This window comes from Castor canadensis, chromosome 18 (assembly GCF_047511655.1).
Source record: "Castor canadensis chromosome 18, mCasCan1.hap1v2, whole genome shotgun sequence".
In the NCBI taxonomy this organism is placed as follows: domain Eukaryota; kingdom Metazoa; phylum Chordata; class Mammalia; order Rodentia; family Castoridae; genus Castor; species Castor canadensis.
The window spans coordinates 38,900,396-38,923,793 of NC_133403.1; the positions used below are offsets into that span (position 1 = coordinate 38,900,396).

Consider the following 23,398-nt stretch of genomic DNA (forward strand, 5'->3'; position numbering starts at 1 on the left):
AGACGCTTCCAATCCCTTTGCCCCCACCCCGGCCACGGCAACGCGCCCTGTTCTGGACATTTCCTGTAAAGGGAATCGTGCAATCTGGGGTCCTCGCTGTCTGCCTTGACACATTCAGCATCGTGTTTTCGACGCTCTCCCATGGTGCACCACGGGTTACCACTTCACCCATTTTCATAACTGAATAATACTCCCTTGTATGGACCTGCCACATTTTTGAGATCCATTTGCTTGGCTGTGGACACGGGGTTGCTCACCCCTGGCTCTCTAAGCAGCGCTTGCAGACTGTGTCTGTGTGTTTTCTGTAAGGGGAACCATGTGTCAGGGGCTCTTTGGGGTCTGGCTTTCCCCTCAACAAGGTTTTGAGGTTAGCACTGCCATTCTGCAGAAAAGCTTGGAGATGCCTCTCCTGTGCCCCCTGCTGGCAGAGCACTGCTACCTCTGTCACCTGTCATCGTGGGAGGGGCTCTGACAGGTGGAATACAGGGAAATGTCACACCAGGTTGGGTGAAGCCCCCGGCCCCCTCAGCTGTGTCCTCTCACTCAGTTCCGGAGCGCCCTGTGTTTCTTACCTGGTGCTTCAATTAACTGCTTGTACACACTCAGAAAAGCCGCCTCCGCCTCCTGACTCCTCTTACTGAGGGCCACCACCTTTGGAAACAAGAGAAAGTGTCACGTGTCACCACGGCCCCTGGGGCTGTATCAAATCAGTACAGATGTTGGATGGAAGAGCTCAGATGGTAGAAGTCTGAGTTCAAAGTCCAGCTCCCCTATGTCATGGCTGTGTGACCTTGGACAAGTCACTCCCCTTCTCTGATCCTCAGTTTCCTCACCTATAAAATGGGGAGGGGGATAAATAAAAGGACCCTCCTCCTATGCCTGTTGTGGGGATTAAATGAAGCCAAATCTGAGTGCTCAATGCACGGATAGGCAAATAGGCTATTAGTTCAATAACTGTTCATCATGAAAGGATAATGCGGGAGGTTCAAATATGACACGTTTTGAAAGAAAATCAGACACATCTGGGGAATGTTTTCTGCTAGTGAAAATTAAGGAGAAACTGTTAAAAGTTCTTGAAAGATATCAAACAGCTTCAACACGGTCGGAGAGTACCAGAGATCTGTGAAACGGTTCCCAGCACAGTATCAGCGCTCAGTAAAAGCCTCCTGACCGAACGGATGAACACATGGCGGACAACCCAGGGAGGAGGGCTCTGTTTGTGCCATCTTTCTTTTTGCTTCTTCTGTTTTCTTTTTTGCAGTACTGGGGTTTGAACTCAGGGCTTACACCTTGAGCCACTCCACCAGCCCTTTTTCGTGATGGGTATTTTTGACATAGGGTCTCCAGAACTATTTGCTCAGGTTGGCTTCAGACTGTGATCCTCCTGATCTCTGCCTCCTGAGTAGCTGGGATTATAGGCGTGAGCCACTGCCTTTGTGCTCAATGAGACATTGTGAGCAAATGAATGTCACCTATAATGTGCACGTGGGTGGCTGGGTGGCTCTCGAAGGGCCGGTGGCCACAGCATCATCTCATCTTCCAGTTCCAGACCTGTGGAACTGGCCTGTGGGCTGAGTCGAATGTGGCTGGAGTGAGCGCCTGGTACACACAGGCCACCAAGCCCACATCTACAGGACACGAGGCTGGGCGCCACTGTGGCCTGTGGCGATCCTGATTCTCCTGGGCACCACATGTCTCCTTTTGCACTGGTTTCCTAAGCGGTGCGTCTACTGGAAGCTCTGGCTTGTCATTGCTCCTTCCTATAACTTGGCTTTGCCCATAGCTCCCCCGAGGGAAGCACACAGATCTGCCACCAGCCCCGTGAAGGAAGCTCTGGGCTCCACCTGGCCCACGGTAGGTACTCAACAGAACGTGTGCAACGAATGAACTCCACATCCTGACCAGAACGCCATCCTGGTCTCACATTTGTTCCCCCCCTGCCCGTGGTGATTTCTGAGATAGTCATTTCAGAGGTGGCGGACCATGGCACAGGCCCTGTGTCCAGGTCACCTGGGTTCAAGTCCCAGCTACTTCTCCACTGATAACACAATGACCCCCTTCCGTGGAGAGTGCATCACGTTACTTAACACAGGAAAAGCCTTTTGAAAAGCTCCCAGCATGCATTAGGTCTTCTCCTTCTTGCCCAAACAGTGACAGGTCCTGCCAGTGCTGGGTGATGACCTTAGCTGTGTTTGTCTCTAGGGTCCTAAAAACCAGCCAAGAAACACCCCACCTCCCCATGTGCCCCAGTGCACTCTGGGAAGAAGAATCAGAAAACCAATATGGCAGCCACGCTGTCCAATATGGTGGCCACAAGACACGTGTGGCTTCAGAGAATTTGACCTGTGGCAAGTCCAAATCAAGATGTGTGAACTATACAAGACTTCAAAGACTTAGAACAGGAAAAAGGGATAGAACACTCGCTCATCCATGATTGTAAGAACACCGATGACACATCAAAGTGATAACATGCAATCACTTCTTACTTTTTCAGAATGTGAATCACTTTTTATTTCCACTGGACAGCACTGTCTGAAGATTTTGCAAGGCCTGCAGAGAACTAGTTAATTAAGAGAAGTAGAAAGATATGTTTGGGCCATGTTGAACAAGTGATTAAAAGGCCCAGTTACAAAGGCTCCTTAATCTCCCATTCTTCTGAGAACAGTCCCTGGTCTCTGACCTTCCACAGTGGAGACAGTCTCTCATTCACTCAACAACACCTAGCACTGGGAACTGAGAACAGCTATGAAATGATACATACTTGGGCCCCTTATGGAACTTCCAGCCTGGTGGGGACACTAACATCAACGCAGATTCTCCAAGCGACCCTTTAGTTACAAGTGCTACATGCATGGAAGGAAAAGTCGGAGGGCAGGAGAGGGTGCAGTGGGTGGGGGGGCTGACTCAGTTTTGTGGCGGGACATCAGGAATCATCTCCCCAAGAAGGGAAACATGGCAGGGAAGAGGAGAAAGGGCAGAAAGAATATTCTACAATCAAGAATATTCCACCAACCACAGGCAAACTGTCTTTTTTTTTTTTTTTTTTTTTTGCGGTACTAGGGTTTGAACTCAGAGCCTCGAATGTGCTAGGCAGATGCTCTACCAATTGAGCTACTTCCCCAGCCCTTTTTGTGCTGGTTATTTTTGAGACAAGGTCTTGTTTTATGCCCTAGTCATCCTGGACCACCATCCTCCTATTTATATGGCCCATGTATCTGGGATGACAGGTGTGCACAACCATACCCGGCTTTTTTGGTTGAGATGGGGGTCTCTTGAACTTATTGCCTGGGCTGGCCTGGAATCTCCTGGTCTCTGCCTCCCAAGTAGCTGCGATTACAGGAGCCACCATGCCTGGCTCAGACCGTAATTCTTGTGGGATGGACAAGACACAGTTTCTGCTCTGGGGACCCAGTCTGTAGAGCCAGGAGTAGGTATGAATACTATGGTCTCCTGGAAGTTGTGAGGGGGGCAATTAATGCTGTTTGGGTGCATCTGTTTTGGGCTAGCAATGATAAAAAGACAACACCTAATATGAATCTTGATTTGTGATTAACCTGCATGGACCAATGAGTCATTGAATTGTCACTGCCGTTATCCCACTGTGCAGATGAGCAAAAACCAAGGCTCAATGACCTTGTGTGCCTTGCCCAAGGTCATCCAGTTAGCAAATGAAGGGCTGTGGGTTCAAACTGCTGTTTCAGATCCAGGCACCAGGGAAGAAAAACGACCCCAGCCATGGGGACTGGGCATTTGGACCCTGCCTGGACACTGCTGCCTCCACGTCCTCTGCAGCCACTCGATGTTAGAGGCTGCCGAGCGGCAGACCTGGTGCCCGAGGACACAATGACAAGTTCACTCTCCATCCCTGGACAGACAAAGCGAGGAGCAGCACGGGAAGTCTTGCCCACTTCATTTTGCAGTAGTCCACACTGAGCGCAGGTGGTCACTGGGGTTTGGGAAAGGCTTAAGAATGTTCCCTTGACTTCTAAAAGGGACTCTGAGCAGGGGTGGGGACAAGTGCACAAGAGCCCTGTAGTTTGGCCTGGCTCTGCTCCCAGCACCCCTGCTTTCCTCTGGTGGCACTCATCAGTTTGCAATGGCACACTGCTTCTCTGTGATGGTCTCCTTACACTGGCTGTCCTCCCCATGAGAGCTGAGCTGTCTGATACCACAGCCACCATCCAGGTGTCACTGATCACTTGAAATGGGACCATGCCACACTGAGCTAGTTCTAAGGATTTCTAAGTCTTAGCCACCAACACAAAGGAATGTGAAAGAGCCCAGTAATTATTTGATACTGATTACATGTTGAAATGATAATGCTATAGACAGAAGAGGTTAAATAAAAGATACTATTAAGTTCCCTTGCTTCTTATTTCAAAAATATAGCTACTAGAGAATTTTAAATTACTACTGTGGCATGCGTTCTGTTTCTACTAGACAGTGCTGAGCTGACCAGTGGCCCTTCGACCAAATCTGGCCCTTTGTTTGTGTAAATAAAATTTTATTGGAACACAGCCATTCTGCTATACATCATCTATGGTGTTTTCGTGCTTCCTGGGGAGAGCCTGGTTGTTGTGAGAGACCCTATGACCCACAAAGCTAAAAATATTTACTCTCTGGCCTCTTACAAGAGAAAGTTTGCCAATCCATCTAGAAGCTGGACAATACTTTCAAAGACAGAGATCAAAGACATCCTGGGATGGCCCTCAGTTAGAACAAGTTCGTGTTTAGGGCTTTTCACAGTAAGCGTGGCTCTTGAGGACAGTAGCCTTCTGGGTGTCCCGCCCCACTCAGTCTTGTTCTAGAACAATGATCCTGTCTGTTTTCAGAAGGTCGAGTCCTTAAATCCCTGATTTCTGAGTGTGACCCCGTTTTGGGCCTCTGTCCATTCATCAGGTGGGTAGAATAATCTCCACTTGCCTAAGAAGGTACAGGAGACAGTGACAGTGTCCTGCTCTGCCACGGAAGTTGGCAGTTAGATGATCACTTCATTCTTCCAGCCACCTGAGATGCTTTGCCAAGGCCTCAACTCCACACACTGCCTGCAGGCCCTGACCAGGTGAGCCCGGCAGGAAGGGCTGTGCCCACCACACAGAAGGATGGGAGGACCAGGTTGTGACAGGCAGCTCTTCAAGACCATGTGAGCAAGGAGGAAAAGGTGGCAGGGGCCAGCTTCATCCACCCTCATAAGGTCACTGTCAAACATGGTGTGGCACCGGATGGAGCATGTGGCATCTATGTGGCCCTCTGTGCTATCAGGGCAAGGATGCTTTTGTCCCCAAGCTGGGGACAGGGTGGGGGATATTAAACTCAGCAATATACAAGGCTGCACTTCCTCGAGCTGTCTGCAGCCACTGTGGTGACACCCACCACTGATCCTCGTACCAAGCTCTGTGCAGCAAATGGCCGGCCACAGCTTCTGGAGGCTATGCTGGGTGCCCTCTGCTCAGAAGCCCACCAACACCTGGTCATGGCACTGCTACCATCCCACTGTACAGGGCAGGAAACCTAGGTCCAGGGAAGCCTGGTCACTCAGCCAAGGGGCAAGAACTAGTTCGTGGCAGACAAGGGGCCATTGCCCAGACACCTCACACTCACCTCAGAGCCTGGACTTCCAACAAGGAACAGCACTTTTCAAAGTGTGTCACAGTCCTGTGGCACAAACAGGGGAACCTGTGATGGAGTCCACATGCCCTTCCTTCACAGTCACACATGAGACATCCGAGCGCACTCAGATCCATGGGGAAAGTCCTCTGCAGCTCCAGTGTTTCCCCAGACATGCTTCAGCCACAGAAATTTATCTCCAGGGAATGGGGTTCCAGGGAGCAAGCTTTGAGAACAGCTTCCCTCTGTCACTGGATCATGGCTCTGGGAAGGATGGGGCCTGGTAGTTCTGGGAGAAAGGGTGAGGGACAGGATTTCTGGGAGAACTGAGACTGGTGGGTGGTGTAGGGGTGGGGGTGCTGAGGGCTCTCAGAATCCACAACTTTGAGAAAGGTGCAGGGAGGAGATGGGGAGAAGAGAACCAGCCCAGGGAGCGGGGAGGCGGGGGCATGGTAACATTTGCACTCCTGCAGGCCTTGCTCCCTGTGGGCATGCAGATGGGGTGCACAGTGAATAGGAGGAGCGAGGAGGAAGGGGAGAGGGAGGAGGGAGGCAGGCACATGGTGGATTGGGCACCCTGGCTGTGGAGAGCAGCAAGGAGAGAGGATGGACAGGTGAACACAGGTCGCCAGGATCCCAGAGGCAGATGAAGCAGGGCTGGGTGTGGGGAGAGCTCAAGCGGCTCTCACATGGGGCTGCCAGAGGAGGATCCGTCTGGCTACCTTTGAGGCTGTGTGGGTCCTCAGGGCGCCTGACACCTGGGGGAGGTCTCGCTGGACCACCCGGAAGGATCAGAGCTCTGATGGCTCCCTTTCCTGTGCAGTGACATTCGAACTCCCTCCCACCTAAAGAATGGGTTGGACAGCTGGTCTCTCTTGTGGGCTGGTCTGAGAATTCTCAGTAATAGTGTCGCTATGCCGAGCACTGTGCTCAGCGTCAGATGTGTATTAACTTATTCAATCCTTACAGCCCTGGTAGAGGTGGCATCACTGGCCCATTTCATGGCAAAGAAGAACAAAGGCGTACATTGTGCTGGGCTCAGACTCTGTATGCGACTCCAGAGCCCGTACTTTTAAAACCCACCCAGGACTCTGGCAGGGGTTCTTGGAAGGAGCTGGAAGCTGGGGGAAAGTCAGGCAGGGAGCAGGGAGGCCAGGAGGGGCCAGCAGGACCCAACTCTGCCTGGCCCACAGTGTCGCTGGGGCCCCGTTCCTGGGCTTGGGTGTGGATGGGCAAATGAAAGTCAAGACTGAATGTCAGGGCTTCAAGAAGAAATGAGTCTGACTCTTGTTTTCCCTTGCTGTTGTTGGTCCTGTCACAATGGGGACAGCCTGACACCCTCTGTGGACTCCTGGAATGTCCCCGGGGTCCTAGAGAGGACACGCTCTCACTGTGACTGGAAGTTACCACCAGCTGGTCCTGGAGACGGAGGAGATGGAACAGAATTCTTAAACTTGGGCACCTGTCCCTGTTTTGAATTCCAGGCATAAATCACTAATCCACTTTGAATTCTAGGTGCAAATCACTGAATCATTTAAAATTCTCAGGTATAAGTTGGAGGCCCCTGGGGGTGCAGACCTGGCTTCCTCTAGGCCCCCCTTCCCAGGTCCCCCTGTACGGGCACTGGTCAGGGCGACCTCAATAACCTTAGGCTGAGTTTACTGAGCACGTTAGCCCCACAGCACCCACCCCTCTCCCAGCCCCAAACACACCTGGATTCTGAGAGACATCTGAAAAGGTGCCGGAGCACCACGTCTGTGCCCTGTCTGTACCGTGGGCATCCTGATAGATCACCTAAAGACAAGGGGCCAGCCCTGTGCTGGCTTTTATTAGGCCACTGTTTCCTTTTCCCTAACCAGACTGACAGCATCTAGGGGCAGACACCGCTATTTTTAAAAAGCCACATAAAACAACGGGTTCAGGACATCAAGTCAGCGCACCTGCCCCATCTATTCATCTCCTGCATAGGCTTCACTATGCCCGCACTGAGTGAGACTGACTCAACTCAGCCAGCAGAGATGACCGGTCCAGAGGCAGAGGGGGGCAGTAAGTCACAATAGAGAACATGGGCAACGGGTCACGTGCTTAGGAGGACAATGGAGGAAAAGGGAACGGGAGTCCACGGCAGGGAGAAGAGGACAATTGAGCTGATTTACAGAAGGGGAGGGTGAGACAGGTGGAGATGTAGAAGAAGAGTCTTTCAGGCAGAGAGCACAGCAGGTGCAAAGGCCCTGGGGTAGCAGTGTGTTTGGCTTATCTGAGCACCAGCAAAGCATAGCAAGGCCAGGGCCGAAGCAAGAGAACCACGGAGGTAGTAACTGCAATGGTCCAGATGAGTGACCAAGGCAGCACAGAGTAGTGGTGGCAGCAGAGGTGGGACAAGGGACTTGAATTTTGGATCGATTTTGTAGGCTGGGCGAGGATTTGCTCCTGGAAAGCACATAGTAGACAGGGGGCAGAGAGGAAGAGAGGAATCCCTGCAGTGGGGCCTGGACAACTCTGTGCTCTTAAACAGCCACTGCTGTGACAGTGTCCTTCCTCAGAGTTCAGGTCAGGGCTGGGTGTGGAACGGGTCCTGGATCAACAACCAACAAGTGAACAAACCCACAGATGAGCGCAGACAGAAACCAAGGAGGTGCCTGGGCACAGCTTCCACCTGCTCAACACAGGACAGGGAAAAGAGCCAGACCTGGGCTGACATTGAGACTGTTCTGTGCAGGTCTCTTGCAGGCTCCATGGTGGAGTGACTCACGGTGGGGGGACACGAAGGCCCCCGACCCTCCTCAGGGCACTCCCACCACCAGGAAGGAAGCTAAGCCTGGTGTAAAGGGACCCGGTTCTCATCTGTGCCTGGGCCAGCTCCTTGCTCACTATGCATAAGCCACTCAGTCTTTGAGCCTCAGTTTCCCCATCTCCAAAGAAAGCCCTGGGCCAAGGCCCTTCCTATCTCATTACACATTGACTCAAATTCACCCAGGCAGACAGACAGACAGAAACTACCCTCCCTCACGTGGGCCTCTCCCCAGTGAGATTTTCATGAGGCCAAGGATGGTCACCTGCCTGAGGGGTGGGTCCGGGAGGTGGGGGAGGACAGGGAGAAAAACCACAGAACGATTTTATTCTAATATTTGTAATTGTCTCCAGGCTAAAACTAAGGCCAAGTGTTTTCAAACGTCGGCACTCAGAACACTTTTTCTGCTACATGATTCAGGCCCCAGATGCATGGATGTCAGACTCCCCACGACACTGGGCGTGGTGCCCCACGTGGGGCTGGCGTTCACGCCACGAAACGCGGTGTCCCTCGAGCAGAGGCTGGCAGGCCTGCTATTAAGCACTTGTAATCACCAATTACGCCCGATCACAAACTACTGATTTCATAATCATCAAACCAAGTTCTCACTTCTCACCTCCGCACCGCGGCAACTCAATCTCTCAGTTTGAGGAGGCAGTTGGTTCCCTTTGATCCCCTAGCCTCACCTTCTCTCTCGCTCTTCTGGGGGGTGGGGGAATTTTCCTGGCTACATTTAAATTGCTTGTCATTCAAAACAAAGGAGAACCACTCATTTGTAACCCGCCAGCCACCTGAACACACCGCCTGTTCCCTCTAAGCATCCCCGCACCAAAGCACAAAGATCATTTTTCTATTGTTAAAATTGTATAAGCAGGGCCTTTTTTTAGCAGCAAATATACAATTTCACTTCTCTTCCAAGGGCTCCTGGCATAAAAAGGACACAAGGCTTTCTTCAGTGTCTTACAAATAAATTTTGCTTTGGGGTAATAAAGAAAAAAATAAATCAACCATCAGTTCATATAATGAGCTGAGAAGCTATCAGTTTTGTGCTAAGGCCATCGAGAGAAGGGCAGGCCAGAAGCTAAGCTTCCTGCCGTGTTCAGGGTGTGACCATGGCTGAGGCTGGACAATGGACAGTCACCAATGTGGCCAATGGGCATGTGGCCATGCAACCTGAACAGCCCCAGAGTAGGCTCTCTGGCTCTCAACTTGCTGTTGCAGCCAGAGGTGGTCCCAGGTGTGTGCCTGGGTTTCTAGCTACCCAGTGAAAGGGGCAAGCCACCATTGCCACCAGCCACCAGGTGCAGCCTGCTGGGTTGTCTTGTGGCAGCTCAGTCTCTGAAGGCCAGTCCTCCATCACCAATGGTTCAGTGTTTCTGCATAAAATTATAATCATAATACCTTCCAATTTTAATCTACAGCTTTTTATAGTGTACAAAGACTGTTCCAGGGAACTGGCACATCTGAGCTTCCACACACTCCCTGGGACAGCCCTGGGCAGGACATGGTTCTTGTGTTACAAGCCCAGAGAGGCTGAGACAGCAGCTCCACATCACACAGGAAGGGTAGAGGCAGGGTGGGAGGTGTCTTTGACTCACAACCAGCCAACATGGCAGGGAATTGGGGGCTGGAATTTGTGTGAGCTGTTACCCAAAGTGGGTGAATGGCTTCCATTCTGGGTAAGTTAGAACAGTCTCAAGTTCAACACCACAATGTCCCTGTCATTCATCAGAATGATCTGTGCTTTCTTGATATCATAGGACAGTCACGACCCACAGGGCTGCACAACACAGAGTGAGCCCTGCTGTAAAGGATGGATAACAAGTGGCAAATGTACCAGCTACGGCCAGACCAGACACTCAGCAGAGGGAAAGGGGTGGCAGGGGTGGGGTGTATGGGAACTCTGGACTTCCAGCTCAAATTCTAAATCTAAAAGAAACATGTCACAATAGTGAACACATCTAAAACAGTTATGATGTGCTGGATGCTGTTCCAAGTGCTTATCACGTGAAACAACATAACCTGTACAACACTGAGAAGAATCAGAGAGGTAAAGCAACCTGTGCAATATCACACAGCAAGTGGCAGAGCTAGGACTTGAGCCTCTGGCTGTGAGAATAATGAGGTTATACATTAGCATTTGGCTTTCCACAGAGCCAGTCCTCAGCCTTGTGGATATTGGCCTGTATACTCGTGTGTGTGTCCTACCTCACTCATGGTGGTGGGGGGACAGGGCACATCAGAAGATGAGAGGCCATGAATGACAGGTCCAGTGCCAAATGCACCCCAAGTTCCTATTTTTTTTTGGACTCTCTAGTATTTTAAAAATATTAGAGCTGTCAAAAGTCATCAGGATACATACGTCAGATCAGTGCGTTCTGCTGCATGGAAATGGTGACTCTGTAAAGTGCTGTGAGCATGAAAATACAGGCATATATATGGAGACAGTATTTCAAAACCAGGAGAGTTCCAAATTGCCGGCTTCTCTGGGGGAAATCAGGTCACCTGGAGCCGCGGGCAGCTGTCTGTTGGGCTGGGCCGGGTCTACAGCTCCCCGTGCTTTCTCCCTGGCCTAGGCAGATACCTCTTTCCTCCTGCTCTGTGTCCCCTGTGCTTTTCTTGAGGATCACCAGCCCCTGTCCCCTGCCTTGAGAGAGAGATTTTGAGTCAGATGGCAAACAGGTGCTGACGGAACTGGGTGCTGGTCCCGCTTCTGCTTCCTGGTTTCCAGGCTGCCCATGTGGCCAACTGACTGCCTTTTCAGATGGCACAAACCCTCTACCCTGAGCCTGGCATGGCCAGGCCCTGCTCACTCAGCCCAACCCGGGCTCAGAGAACAGGGCCGTTGGGAGCACCTGATGCCCCTGTAGCTCCCAGGCTGCAAACCCCGCAGGGCTGAGCAGTGAGTGGGCTCTGGTGGGAAAGGGGTCAGGAGGAAGATGGAATTTAACAGAGGCCTGTAGATTCCAGGAAGGGCCAGGAAGCAAGTGGGTTTTGGAGTCAGGTCTGAGTGACTGAGGTCTGAGCCCCGATCCCTGGCTGCATGGCCTCCACATGCCTCAGACCCCAAGCTTCCTCATCTGTGCGCTGGGGACAGTGATCACAGAGCTGCCTGGGGGACCAAGGCGAAGTGGAGCCCAGCCAGTGCTTCAGGAACGAGCATCGGGTGGCTAGATGATGGAAAGAATGGCCACCGTCACTGCCTTCTCTGAGCCTCTGTGTCCCCACCTGCAGAGCAGGGACACCAAGGCTCAGCTGGTGTGCGATGACACTGTCAACGTGGGCTGAGCCTGGCTGAGCTGTTGGCAGTGCTTAGAATTTCTGGCCAAAGGTTATGAGGGTGTTAGTAGTCAGCACGATGCAGGAGGAAGGTGAGAGGTGGAAGCTTTTAGAAGCTTCTAGAGGGCCTAGGGCAGAATGTAGGCAGAGGGTCAGTGGTGCTGAAGACCACCAGCCTCAGGGCTGTCCAAGGCCTACATCACACCTCCTGGCCCAGCGACTCTGGCCTGGCCCTGAGCTCTCTTGGCTGTGCACCACAGTGGACTCAGGGGCAGGGGTCTTCCGATTCTGGAAATTTCTCCAAGGTGCCAGCTCAGAAGGGTGAAGCTAAAAGAATACGTGTGCCCTTTAAGGAGGACTGACCCCCGGTCCATGCTTTTAATACAGCAGCATCCTTCCCAGATATCTTTGTGGAGGAGGCTGGGTGCATGGGCACCTGTGAGCACCCAGCTTTGTGTGCCGGGGCTCCGCACCTGATCTGGCCACCTCAAGGTGACAAGGCCAGCCAAGCAGAGGAGGCTGAGTGGATGTTAACTCTCTGATTATTAATTCTGATTCTCTGAAGTGCACATGGGTGGTTTGGATCAAGCCCAGTGCTAGAGTCAGCAGGGACTGTGGGAAAGGCCAGAAGGACAGCAACATTTAGGGCCAGGCAGGGCACTGGTCAGAGGAGGGCTTCAAGGAGGAGGTGGCCTTGGTGGCAAAGGACGAGCAGGTTGCTGCTCAGCAGAAGGACAGCAGTGGCATGTGCAAACCCAGGGGTGAGAGGTCTCCCGGGGCCAGACAACCTGAGCATCCATGGCTGCAAACGTGGGGCCTGTGGTTCCAGTCCCTGCATGCTGTTTGTTTTGTTCAGGTCTCCAAAATATTAAGACGTTAGGTAACATTTTTAAAGCAGGAGATTTTACACAAAAAAATGGAGATTTCCAGCTTCTCTGGAAAATCTGGAACGTGTGGCCAGCATGGGCTTCCGAGCTTGCACAGTGAGAACTCGCAAACGATAACAGGAATAACACACATGGAGCATGGACAGGGCCAGGCGCTGAGCTCAGGACTGTGCACAGACAAAGCCTGACAATCGTGATGGAGCCCTGTGAGGCTGTGCACCCTGCGCTGGCTCCACAGCAGACTGTCTGCTGGGGGAAAAAAATCCAGATTTGTAGCACTTGCCAATTTCTGTGGTTGTAAATACCCTCACTGTGGTGACTTTCAGGTTCCGGGGTCCTTGGCAGTGGAATTCACCATAGGAGTCTCCCATTGCTACTTCCCAGATGAGGGAACAGAGGTGCAGAGAGGCCAAGAGACTTGCCTAAAGGCACACAGCAAGGACAGTGGGCAGAGCAAAGACGAACATTCTGACTCTGAAGGTGGTACTCTTGGCCCTGCTATTCGACTACATCAGTTTACCCTAGAGGCCACTCTATTAGGTGGCACACAGGGTCCTCACATGCCTTAGTCCTCACTCTTCTCCGCGGTCTCACCTGTGTCTGTGTTGGCCATCTGCCCTACATGCTGGGCCCCTGGGGCATCTGAGGTTGCATTCCTGCCTTAGGGACTAAAATATCACCCTGTGCCCAGTTTTGGGGCCACTCCTGGGCACTTGGGTGTGGCAGCCCCGGCTCCTTTTCCTCCATCCTGATCTGTCCCCAGCACCTTACACAAATGCCTCCCGCGTCTTCCCTTTCTGTCAGGACAGGACAGCATCACGTTTAAGGAAACAATGCTTCTGTCCCCGTCCCCTTCTGCCACCTCATGGAAACCACATGACTGAGCAGAAAAACATCTAGCACTGCTACGTCCCCCCATGGGAGAAGGCTCTGCATTTAGGGGTGGAGGGGCTCCTGGATGGAGAACCCCATCTTTTTTTTGCCATTTTTCAGGTGGCCCACGTGAAGCCCCTAACACAAGCCTCACCGCCCCCAGCAGATGCCCGCGATGGCAGCAAACGACTGAGAGGCACGTGCTGGGTGGGAAACAAACCAGTCAAATATAAGTAACTTAACTGCCTGGCACAGCAACGGGATCTGGTGGCTTCCATTGATCATGACTGCTAACTACCTGAGGACAGGGGCTAAGCCCGCTCAGGTGCCCCCAGGCAGCCATCTCTGGGCTGGGTCCTCTCCGGCTGCTGACCCTGGCCTTGGGACTGACTGGGCAGTACCTGGGTGCCCCCTGATGGACATGCTCAGCACAGCCTGACTCTGACCACGCCCCTACATCCTGCTGCCTAAGTGTTAGCAAGTACAGGGGACAGAAGATCAAGTTTGATTTCACCCGGGGACACAACTGGCAGAAGCACAGCTGGATGTGAGGTGACTTGGTCCCACAGCAGGGATGGGGCTGGGAACTGAGCACAGCACTCCTTTGTAACCTCATTAGAAGCTGGAGAAAGGACACTGGGTGTCCCAGAGGGTGAAACCAGAACCGAGGGAACAGTCCAGAACCAAGGCAGATGCTTCAGGCACAGGGGACAAGGTCCCTCCCCATCTCTAGACCATTTTTTCCAGCTTCTGTACCTTTCCTGGGGGAAAGGTGGCACCTGCAGTCACACAAGCAATCAACCCAGATGCATCAAAACCAGCCAGCTCCAAGTTCACCTAGGATGACCGTGTCCACCTATCAGCCGGGATGAGAGGAAGTCTTCAGGAAAAATGGCCAGGCAATGCCACACTAAAGCAAATAGCATGTGCACACTGTGCGTACACACGCACACAGACACATGCGCACACACAGACACACGCACACACAGACACACGCACACACAAACACCTGCACACACACAGACACACGCACACACAGACGCACGCACACACAGATGCCTGCACACACACAGACGCACACACGCGTACACGCACAGACACACATGCACACATGCAGACACATGCGCACACAGACGCACGCACACAAATGCATGCACACACACAGACACACGTGCACACACAGACACATGCACGCATGCACACAGACACATGCACACACGCACACACTCGCGCATACACACACACAGAGCACAGGATAGAGAGGGAGCAGACGAATGAGACAATGCAGCGTGACCACCTTGTCCTGCTTTCCCTGCGACATTTGTGGTCTTAGAAAGGAAAATTTTACACCTCAAGACCTCAGATTTCAACCCAAATGTTCTGTATCCCAGGAGCCCCCTCAGTCCAGGGCCAAACTAAAATGGTTGGGCCCTGCACTCAAAGAGGCAGAGCAACCAATCCTGTCATTTCTTTTTCTTTTCTTTTTTTTCTTTTGGTGGGACTGAGGGTTGAACTCAGGGCTTCGAGCTTGCAAAGCAGGAGCTCAAATGCTTCAGCCACACCTCCAGTCCATTTTGCTCTGGTTCTTTTGGAGATGAGGTCTTGTGAACTGTTTGCCTGGGCTGGCTTTGAACCCAAATCTTCCCGATCTCAGTCTCTCAGGTAGCTAGGATTACAGGTGTGAGCCACCAGTGCCTGGCTGTTTGAGTCTTAGTTCATTTTATGATGGTTTTGGTGGTAATGGGGTTTGAACTCAGGGCTTCATGATTGCTAGGCAGATGCTCGACCACTTAAGCCACTCCACCAGCCCTGTTTAATGAGTCTTGATATGAATAAAAAGCTATTTAAAAAAATAAGGAGCAAATCAGAGAGACAGAAATACTCACTGGATAGTTAATATTAAGAAACTGTACACCTGTAATCCCAGCGCTTGGGAGGCTAAGGAGGAGAGCTGTGGGCCCAGCCTGTGGTACACAGTGAGAAGCTATATCAAAAAGACAAAAGAAACTACTGCAAACATTTTTAGGCAATATGACATTGTGATTGTGTTTGAAAAGAAATCCCTTATTTATTTATTTATTTATTTAGAGAGACACTGGTGAGACAGTACAATGACGTGAATTTGCTTCTTGACAACCCTGGGGTCCGTGAGGGAAGTGGCCGGGCCTGAGTAGCTAGGAAATGAGATCCAAGTGGCCCATTATTTGATTTTCTTTGCTTTAACATATTTGAGGTTTTCCATAATAACGAGATGAGGGACGGAAGGGAGGGAGGGAAGGAGAAGGGAGAGGAGGAGGGAAGATGGAGGGAGGGAGGACAGGAAGGACACAGGGAAGATCATAGGAAGACAGACACACCCTGAATCAAATTTGACACCTCAAAATTTACAAGTCTGATCAAGAACATGGGCTGGCAGACTTTTTCTGGGAAGGAACAGAGACTAAATATTTTCAGCCTTTCAGGCCCTATAAAGACAGGCAGAGAGATTTAGCAAGCCCTGATCTAGAAGGTTCTCCTCTGGATTGGCTTCCAGTACTTTCTTGCTGGTGTGCTGTCATTGGGCATTCCTGAGGAAATCCACACCTGTGGAGCAGGGATTAGGAAGATTCTGGGATTGGTGGGGTAATGCACGCATGGAGGGAGCAGGTGACACCCTACGGATTCATCAGACCTGGCTAGAAGGCTGTGGTCACTGCTCAGGCTAGCTCCGGGCACCCAGGAAAAGCCCAGTGAAGATTTGCTGAGATGAACGATTATGCCTGAGCCCCGCCAGCCAAAAAACCATGGCTTTTCAACAGACCAGGGTCTCCCCACCGTGAGCTTGAACGAGGGGAAGCAGAGACATGGCTCTCCTTCTTGCCACTCTGGTGGCCATGAGACTAACTTCCTGAGAGGTCATGCAGGAGGACGCTGAGTATTCTGTGTCAGAATCCTGGCAGGGTGACAGGTCAACCGGAAGGGTGGTCCAGGGAAGAGGACCAGCCCAAGTTCTGGTGATCAGCGTCACTGCTCCAGTGTCCCTCACAGGTTTGTCCAGAGATAGGAAGGTGGGTTGGAGAAGCCACAGGGCTGGGCCAAGGTGGGAAGTCTTCATGCAGTCTTGGCTGCCATCTTGGTTGGACTGGAAATACTCTCAGCCATTGGGAAAATGGAGCTTGGTTGGCATTCCCTTTTCAGCGAGGGAGGTGACATGAGAACTTGGCTCCAAAGTGTAAGGAAGCAACCGTTTATCTTTTTCTTTTTCCTTCCTTTTTTTTTTGGTGGCACTGGGGCTTGAACTCAGGGCCTTGCACTTGCTAGGCAGGCGCTCTATCACTTGAGCTACCCCACCAGCCCTTTTTTGTGTTGGGTATTTTTTGAGACAGGGTCTCAGGAACTATTTGCCCCGGTTGGCCTTGAACTGTGGTCCTCCTGATCTCTGCCTCCTGAGTAGTTAGGATTACAGGTGGCTTTCTTTGTCTTGACCTCTGGGCCACCCTTGATAGGCCACCAGGGCCTCTGCTGAGAGTCCCTGGACCATTCTTCCATGGAGCAAAACCCCAAATGCCTTCGAGAAACTGGCGGGCGAGGGAGGATTGAGACGAGTCCAGTGTTTGAGAAGTTTCTATGCCAGGCAGATGAAATAGATACAAGGCCGCTGGGGCAGAGGGCCAGGCTGCTTGTTTGTGTGCCTCCTCCCTCCCTGGAGGTCGGCCGCAGAGGCCATGCTGGCACCATGGCACCTGCCCAACAGCAGCTGATGGGATCCAGGGCCGACGCTGAACTTGAGCTCAGCCAGTGTCATGCATCACCTTGGGACTGAATTAGGGATTGGTCGTTTTGATTCTTCTGGGATTTCGGCTTGTGTGGCTATTAGAGGAGCCGGGAGCTGTGACTATGGGGTGGCATCCAGGAAGGTCCAACCAGGAAGCGTGTGGAAGAGGAGAATACCAGCCCAGAGGGGAAGACATGACTCCTTAGTTCTGGACTATTCTCCTGGTTGCCTGTCCCATCCTTTGGGAGCCCAGCTATGTTTTCTTACCTCTCATGGGTCCCATGCATGAGCTTGGGGTTTCAAATCCCAGCTCCACCATTAGCTGGAGCACCGTGTGCAAATCCTCACCTGGATAGGCCTCAGTTTCTTCCCCTGTAAAATGGGTAGCAAGGCAACATTTCCTCACGGGACCACCACCAGAACAGAATGCCAGGACCAGCGTGTCCTCGTACAACGGATGTCCTGTCAGTATCCTGGCTGACACTGGGATTGCTGCTCTCGTGTGCGCCCACCTGGGTGAATCTTTGCTTCTTGCACTCAAGATTTCTCTTAAGATCGACCCCCCCCAGCTACCCTTGTGGACATGGAGGCCTCCAGGATATGCTCAGGTGGGGCAGGGGCTCCTTCCTTCCAGCAAGGCCTGGGACTGAACCCAGATGGAGACAGAACGCAGGTAGAGAGGCTGCCCTGCTTCCCTGAGCCTGGCTGTCGCCACTCCCCACCCTCCTCATTGCCAAAAGCAACAGGAAGACAGACAGACAGACATGGCTCTTCCCTCTCTCCGAACAACAGAGTAGGAAAAAGAGGGGAAGGAGATGGAAAGGTCTCCCAGACAGGAGACCAGAGACAAAAGGCCATTTTCATGGACACCTTGCTTAAATGCTGTCCCTGTGGCCTGCCATGAAGCCTCCCTGTCCCAGGGCTGGGAACAGGGACGGTCTGGCTCACTATCGCCTATCGACGTTTCATTAATTTCTTTTTGTTTCCTGCTGAGGCGCCCGCCAGGCTCAAGGTGAGCGAAGGCGACCGGGCTGCGGCTCGGAGATTGATAGATTCTGCTCTGTGCGGGGTCCGTTTCATGCCTGGTGACTCCGCGGCAAAGCAATTATCACTGTGCGATGCATAATGACCTAATTAATAACTAATGTCAGCTTGGCCTCTGAGCCGTGATTATACCTTGGCAAGCCAACTCTTTTTTTTTTCTGTTAAACATTCAGAGAGAAAAATATTAGTATAATTGACTGGTTAAATTGTTGAAGTGTCCCTACCCTGTGGACACAGGGTGTAGCAGGAGGGACATAGAGCCTTGGTGTAAGGAGAAGGTATTCTGTCACCAGCTGGCTGTGTGACCTTGCTTAGCACCTGAATGTCTCTGCACCTGAGTGCACCTGTAACACAGCCAGTGTGTGTGTGTGTGTGTTTAAGACCTAAGGCTGAGTAACTCTTGCTCACTGCTGTATCTCCAGGGCTTTGCACTTAATATATATTGGGTAAGGGCCAGGAATCTGGAGCCTGACTGCCTGGGTTCAAATCTTGTCTCTGCTTAGAAGCAGCTGTGTGACCTTAGGCAAGTTACCTAACCTCTCTGGGCCTCATTTGTAAAATGTTGACAATATCAACATCTGCCTTACAGGCTTGTCACAGGTATCTGAGAATGCTGCTTGGGATGCAGAAGCAGCTGGCGCCATGGTGGCTGGTATTGCTGTGAGCATTGGTTTAATAAACATTTTCTCAGCACCTCTTGTGTGAAGGATCACAAGTGACCAGGGCACACAGTGGTCCACGAAGCTGCCCCCTCACAAGCTGACCCCCCTTTGGGTAAGTGGGAGGGATGAGCACTATTTGAATAATTAGGCAAAGGGTCCTGGGAGTGTGCCTAACAGGGAGACCTGATTAAGCTGGAGAGGGCACAAATGACTCCCAAGGAAGTGACACGCGACCAGAACTCTGGAGGACACACAGGTGTCACCCAGTAATTCCCCCGCCAGGGATGTGGGGTAAGGTCTGGAGCTCCTTTCAGTTGTCACCAAGGGAGGCTCGGCTGGTGTCTAGTGGGTACACCTGTCATGCTGGTGAGCACTTTCCAATGCCCTGGACAGCTCAGGACAAAGAACCAGGTCCAGAGTCCTGGTGCTGAGGCTGAGGACACACCCCAGCTGGGTGGGAAGGGGCTGGGCAGAAGGCAGAGCAGGTGCAAAGGTCCTGAGGCAACAAGAGCAAGCTGTCAAGGGACAGCAGTAAAGGGTACAGAGAGGCCAGGGGAACAGAGCAGTCAGGGGTCTGGATTTCATCCCGGGCCCTGCTGGAAGGAAGTTACCAGAGGCCTCAGTCAGGGACTCAGGCTTGTGCTGATGGCCCTGGAAGGACACACGGGCTGCTGGCCAGAGCCCCGTGAAGTTACTCTGGGAGACAAAGGGGCTGCATTGGCCATTTTCAGGAGAAGCAGGACAGCCACAGCCCATGGTGCTGCTGTGGAGAGCAGAGGGTTACAAGGCCCCATAGCCAATGCCGTGTGGGTGGCCTTAAAGGACCTGTGGCACCTATGGGACCCAGGGGACAAGAAGCATTGGGAAGGAAGAGGACAGAAAGGGCCAGGGCTGAGTGCCTGTGTCCAGCAGGACTTGAGGCCATGGTGGCAGGCTGGGGGACACAGTGACCCTTCCTTGGATTGGATGCTCAGAGGATTTTGCTTTTAGGAGGCAACAGGTTTCTGACAACTTGTGTTTTCTTTTCCTTTACTTGTATTTATTTATTTTTTTTGAGACAGGGTCTGTCTATGTAGTCCAGGCTGGACTTGAACTCTCACCTCCCAAGTGCTGGGATCACAGATGTGGCCACCACACCCAACCAGACAATTATGTTTACAGTCATAGAAAATACTAAAGCACAGTGAATGACTCAAAACTCCTAGCGAAGTGGCAGGCGCAGGAGAACCTTCTGGGCCTTTCTCTTGAACCAAAGCCAACCACACCATGGCCTGCTGGTCTCTTTGAGATTCCCTTCCCCTCCCGGGCACTGCTGGGGCCCAAGCAGAGTCACCCCCCTCACAGGCAGATCTGATGTGGGTAAACTGAGGCTGCTGGGCACCCACCCCACCTCCTTGCCAGCTGCCCTTCCTGCCTCATTTGTCTGGCGCTTACACTAGACACTACAATCCCCTCCGGGGTGTGACAATGACACGGAGCACACGTGCACAGAGCTGCTTCCAGGTGTGGCTGGGGGGCACTGAGCACACCTGGCCTGACGGTTTGGTCACTGATGTCACCTGTCCCAGCATCCTCTTGTCTGCAGGTGCTGGACCACCAGTGCGGCATCATCCCTTTTGTCACTCAGCGTCTGGTCTCACTCGCCAGGACACATGACAGTGACAAGGGAAGTTTCTCCTACGTGTTGGGCACAGTCTTATAGAACCCTATGAGAGAGGGACAAGGGTCACCCCGTTTCCCAGATGGAGGAGACAAAGCTCAAGAGGGAGGTGACGTGCCTGGGCCGTGCAGCCAGCGGAGGCAGCACTTGGGTGAGCCAGGCTGCCTTGGCTCCTAGGGTCAGGCTGGACCCTGCAGGAGGGGCCAAAACAGCCCTCTGGACTCCCCAAAACCATGGTACAGATGCTGCCTCCTCCTCCCACACCAGCGCTCCAAAGCACGCCCTGAATCCTGAGCACCCCTTTCCCCCTGTGCCTGCAGGGAGGCCCTTCTAGAACTGGCTTCTGCCTATGCCATTCCCAGCCCTCCCCCTGCCCACAGACACCGTGCACCATTGCTCGGCACTCAGGGGCCGGTGTCCAGCGCACACGTGCTCCCTGGCCTGGTCCTAAACGCACTCCACAAGACCCACCAGGGAGCAATTATTGTTCATCTCAGTGTCCGTGTGCCACACACGTGCTGAGCTCTGTACACGCCCTGCCAGCTCATACACCCTCACCACAAACCTACACTCCAGGTTCCCTTTTATGGATAAGGAAATAGGGTCAGAAGTGACTTGCCCAAGCTTTCCTAGCTTGTGACCAAACTCACGCTTGGACTAGGGCAGCCTGAGGCCAAGACCAGAGCTTTTCCCTTCACACCCCATCCTGCCCAACTCTTCCCACTCTCAGCTGGGACCTCACCTCCTCCAGGTTGCCTTCCCTGACTGCCTGCCTAAAACCCACTACTCTTCTGGTGCACCCAGGTGTGCTGCCCAGCTGTTAAAACTCTCTTGTTCTTGTGCTGCCACCTCCTGGACCTGGCAGCCTTGAGTTCTTTTTCTGCTCATTTGTCCAAATGTGCTACCTTATGCCAGCCTTAGTCCTGTCCCCACTGAGAGCAAGTGAGGTGCCTCGCCCCTCAGGGGCCCCAGGGCTGCAGACGGGGCTGTGCTTCCGAGTGTTTTCCCCCTAGCAGGCCCCACGTCAGACCGTGGCCTTGGAGCTGGGCATAGTTTTGTAGCAGAGTGCGGCCCGAGATTGTGGGCAGAAGGGATGTGGTCATTTCTGGGCGTGTCCCTGGAGGCTCCTGTGACCTCCTCCGAGAAGGGGGTACTGGGAGGCAGCGGAGGGCAGGGCGGGCCCCACTCATCCCATAGCCCGGCTCCGGACTGTGCTACGCCCTCACTGGGTTCAAAATGCTGCCACACGAACCACCTCTCTGACAAACGCACAGACCTGGGTTCGAGTCTCGGCGCCTCACTTCCCAGTCATGGGATCTCAGCGTCTCAGCCTCTCTGAGTCTGTCTCCCCCCTTGCGAGGAACGCCATGTTCCCGATGAGGTGGGATTCCCTAGAATATCCCATCGCCGCCCACACTTCAGATAACCACTCCTATCTGGGTGTGACACCCAACGGGTGCTCAGGAATTGAGTCCCCAGGCCCCTGTCTCAGTCCTGGGGCTGGAGCGGGACCCCAACTCAGTTCTGGGAGGCAGCACTTGGCTGCTTCCGATCCGTACTAGTCTCTGCTGGTCTTTGGTTTTGGGTATTTTAATTAAGTGACCTCATTTTGTGCTTGTACTGAGGATGACTTTATTACAGGGCAGGAGTTTACAAACCTCAGGGAGGAAAAAAACAAGAACGCTGTCTGCTGTGGTGCAGGCAGGAGGATGGCCTCCGAGGGTGGGGAGGCAGTGGGGTCCCGTGCCGGGGACAGCCTGGCACAAGGTTACATTGTATTTGACCCAGGCTCTCAGGGTCTGCAGCCCCCATGCCCCCTGCCTCAGGACATTGGCACATGCTGTTCCTTTTACCTGTGATGCCATCTTCCTGAGGCCCTGCTCTTCCTCTAGGACTTCCCAAAGCCCCCTGACCTCCTGAGATGCTCTTGCAACCCCATGGCGCTCCCTGGCCCAGCCCTGCTGCATTCACTCACTGTGGGGTGTCTGAATCACGCCTGACTTCTCATCAGAAGGCCAGCTTGAGAGGAAGCCAGTGCTCCATCTCCGTTTTATTTGTCACTGTGCCTGAGCAATGCCTGGTGCACAGTAGGGGCTCTGTAAACACCTGCTGAGCAGAGGATGAATGAATAAACAAAGGTGGTTTATTCTCTTCCCTTTCCCAAAGCAGGGATCAGCCAACTATTTTAGCAAGGGGCCAGGCAACAAATACATTCAGCTTAGGGGCCCACACAGCTCCGTGGATAACCACTCAGCTCTGTCGTGGGGTTGGAAACACAGCCACAGACCATGCCTAAGCAACGGGCCTGATTGTGTTCCAATAAAACTTTATTTACAAAAACAGGCATCGGTTCAAGGGTGATAGTCTGCTGCCCTCGGACTTAGCGCAAGGCATTTGCACCTCTACTCTCACAGGTAGGATTATTTTGGGGGTTGGCCTGGATTGGCTCACCAAAACTCATTTTTTAAATATTTTGGTGGAGCTGGGAATGGAACCCAGGGCTTCATGCACTCCAGGCAAATGCTCTACCACTGAGCTGCATCTCAGATCCTAAAAAACAGACTTTTAAGTTTTCAGAGATTTTGCAAACTGGCTGTTAAAAATGACTAAAAATGAAGTCATATTAAAGTCACAATTATATTAAAGACAAAGTCACTATGTAGATGGACCTTGGGGACACGATGCGAGGTGAAATAAAGACAGTCACCAAAGGACCACTGCTGCTGGCACTGTTCAGCCCACGCATCTTGGATGGACAAAATCACAGAGGGCAGAACAGCGGTGGCCAGGGGTGGGGGGATTGGGGCAATGGACGAGCAGGTTAGTGCTGAATGGGTTTAA

The 23,398-nt window shown here is 52.6% G+C and overlaps 1 protein-coding gene across 7 annotated transcripts in view; it reads right to left on the bottom strand.

The window, feature by feature from the left end:
- Positions 1-23,398, bottom strand: part of Cux2 (cut like homeobox 2) — a 225,202-nt gene that overhangs the window by 47,946 nt on the left and 153,858 nt on the right. For all 7 annotated transcript variants that reach the window (XM_020177920.2, XM_074060941.1, XM_074060940.1 and 4 more), the window contains one exon: positions 573-651. In XM_020177920.2, coding sequence (XP_020033509.2) covers positions 573-651 — 79 coding nt within the window. The remainder of the gene's footprint in view (positions 1-572; positions 652-23,398) is intronic.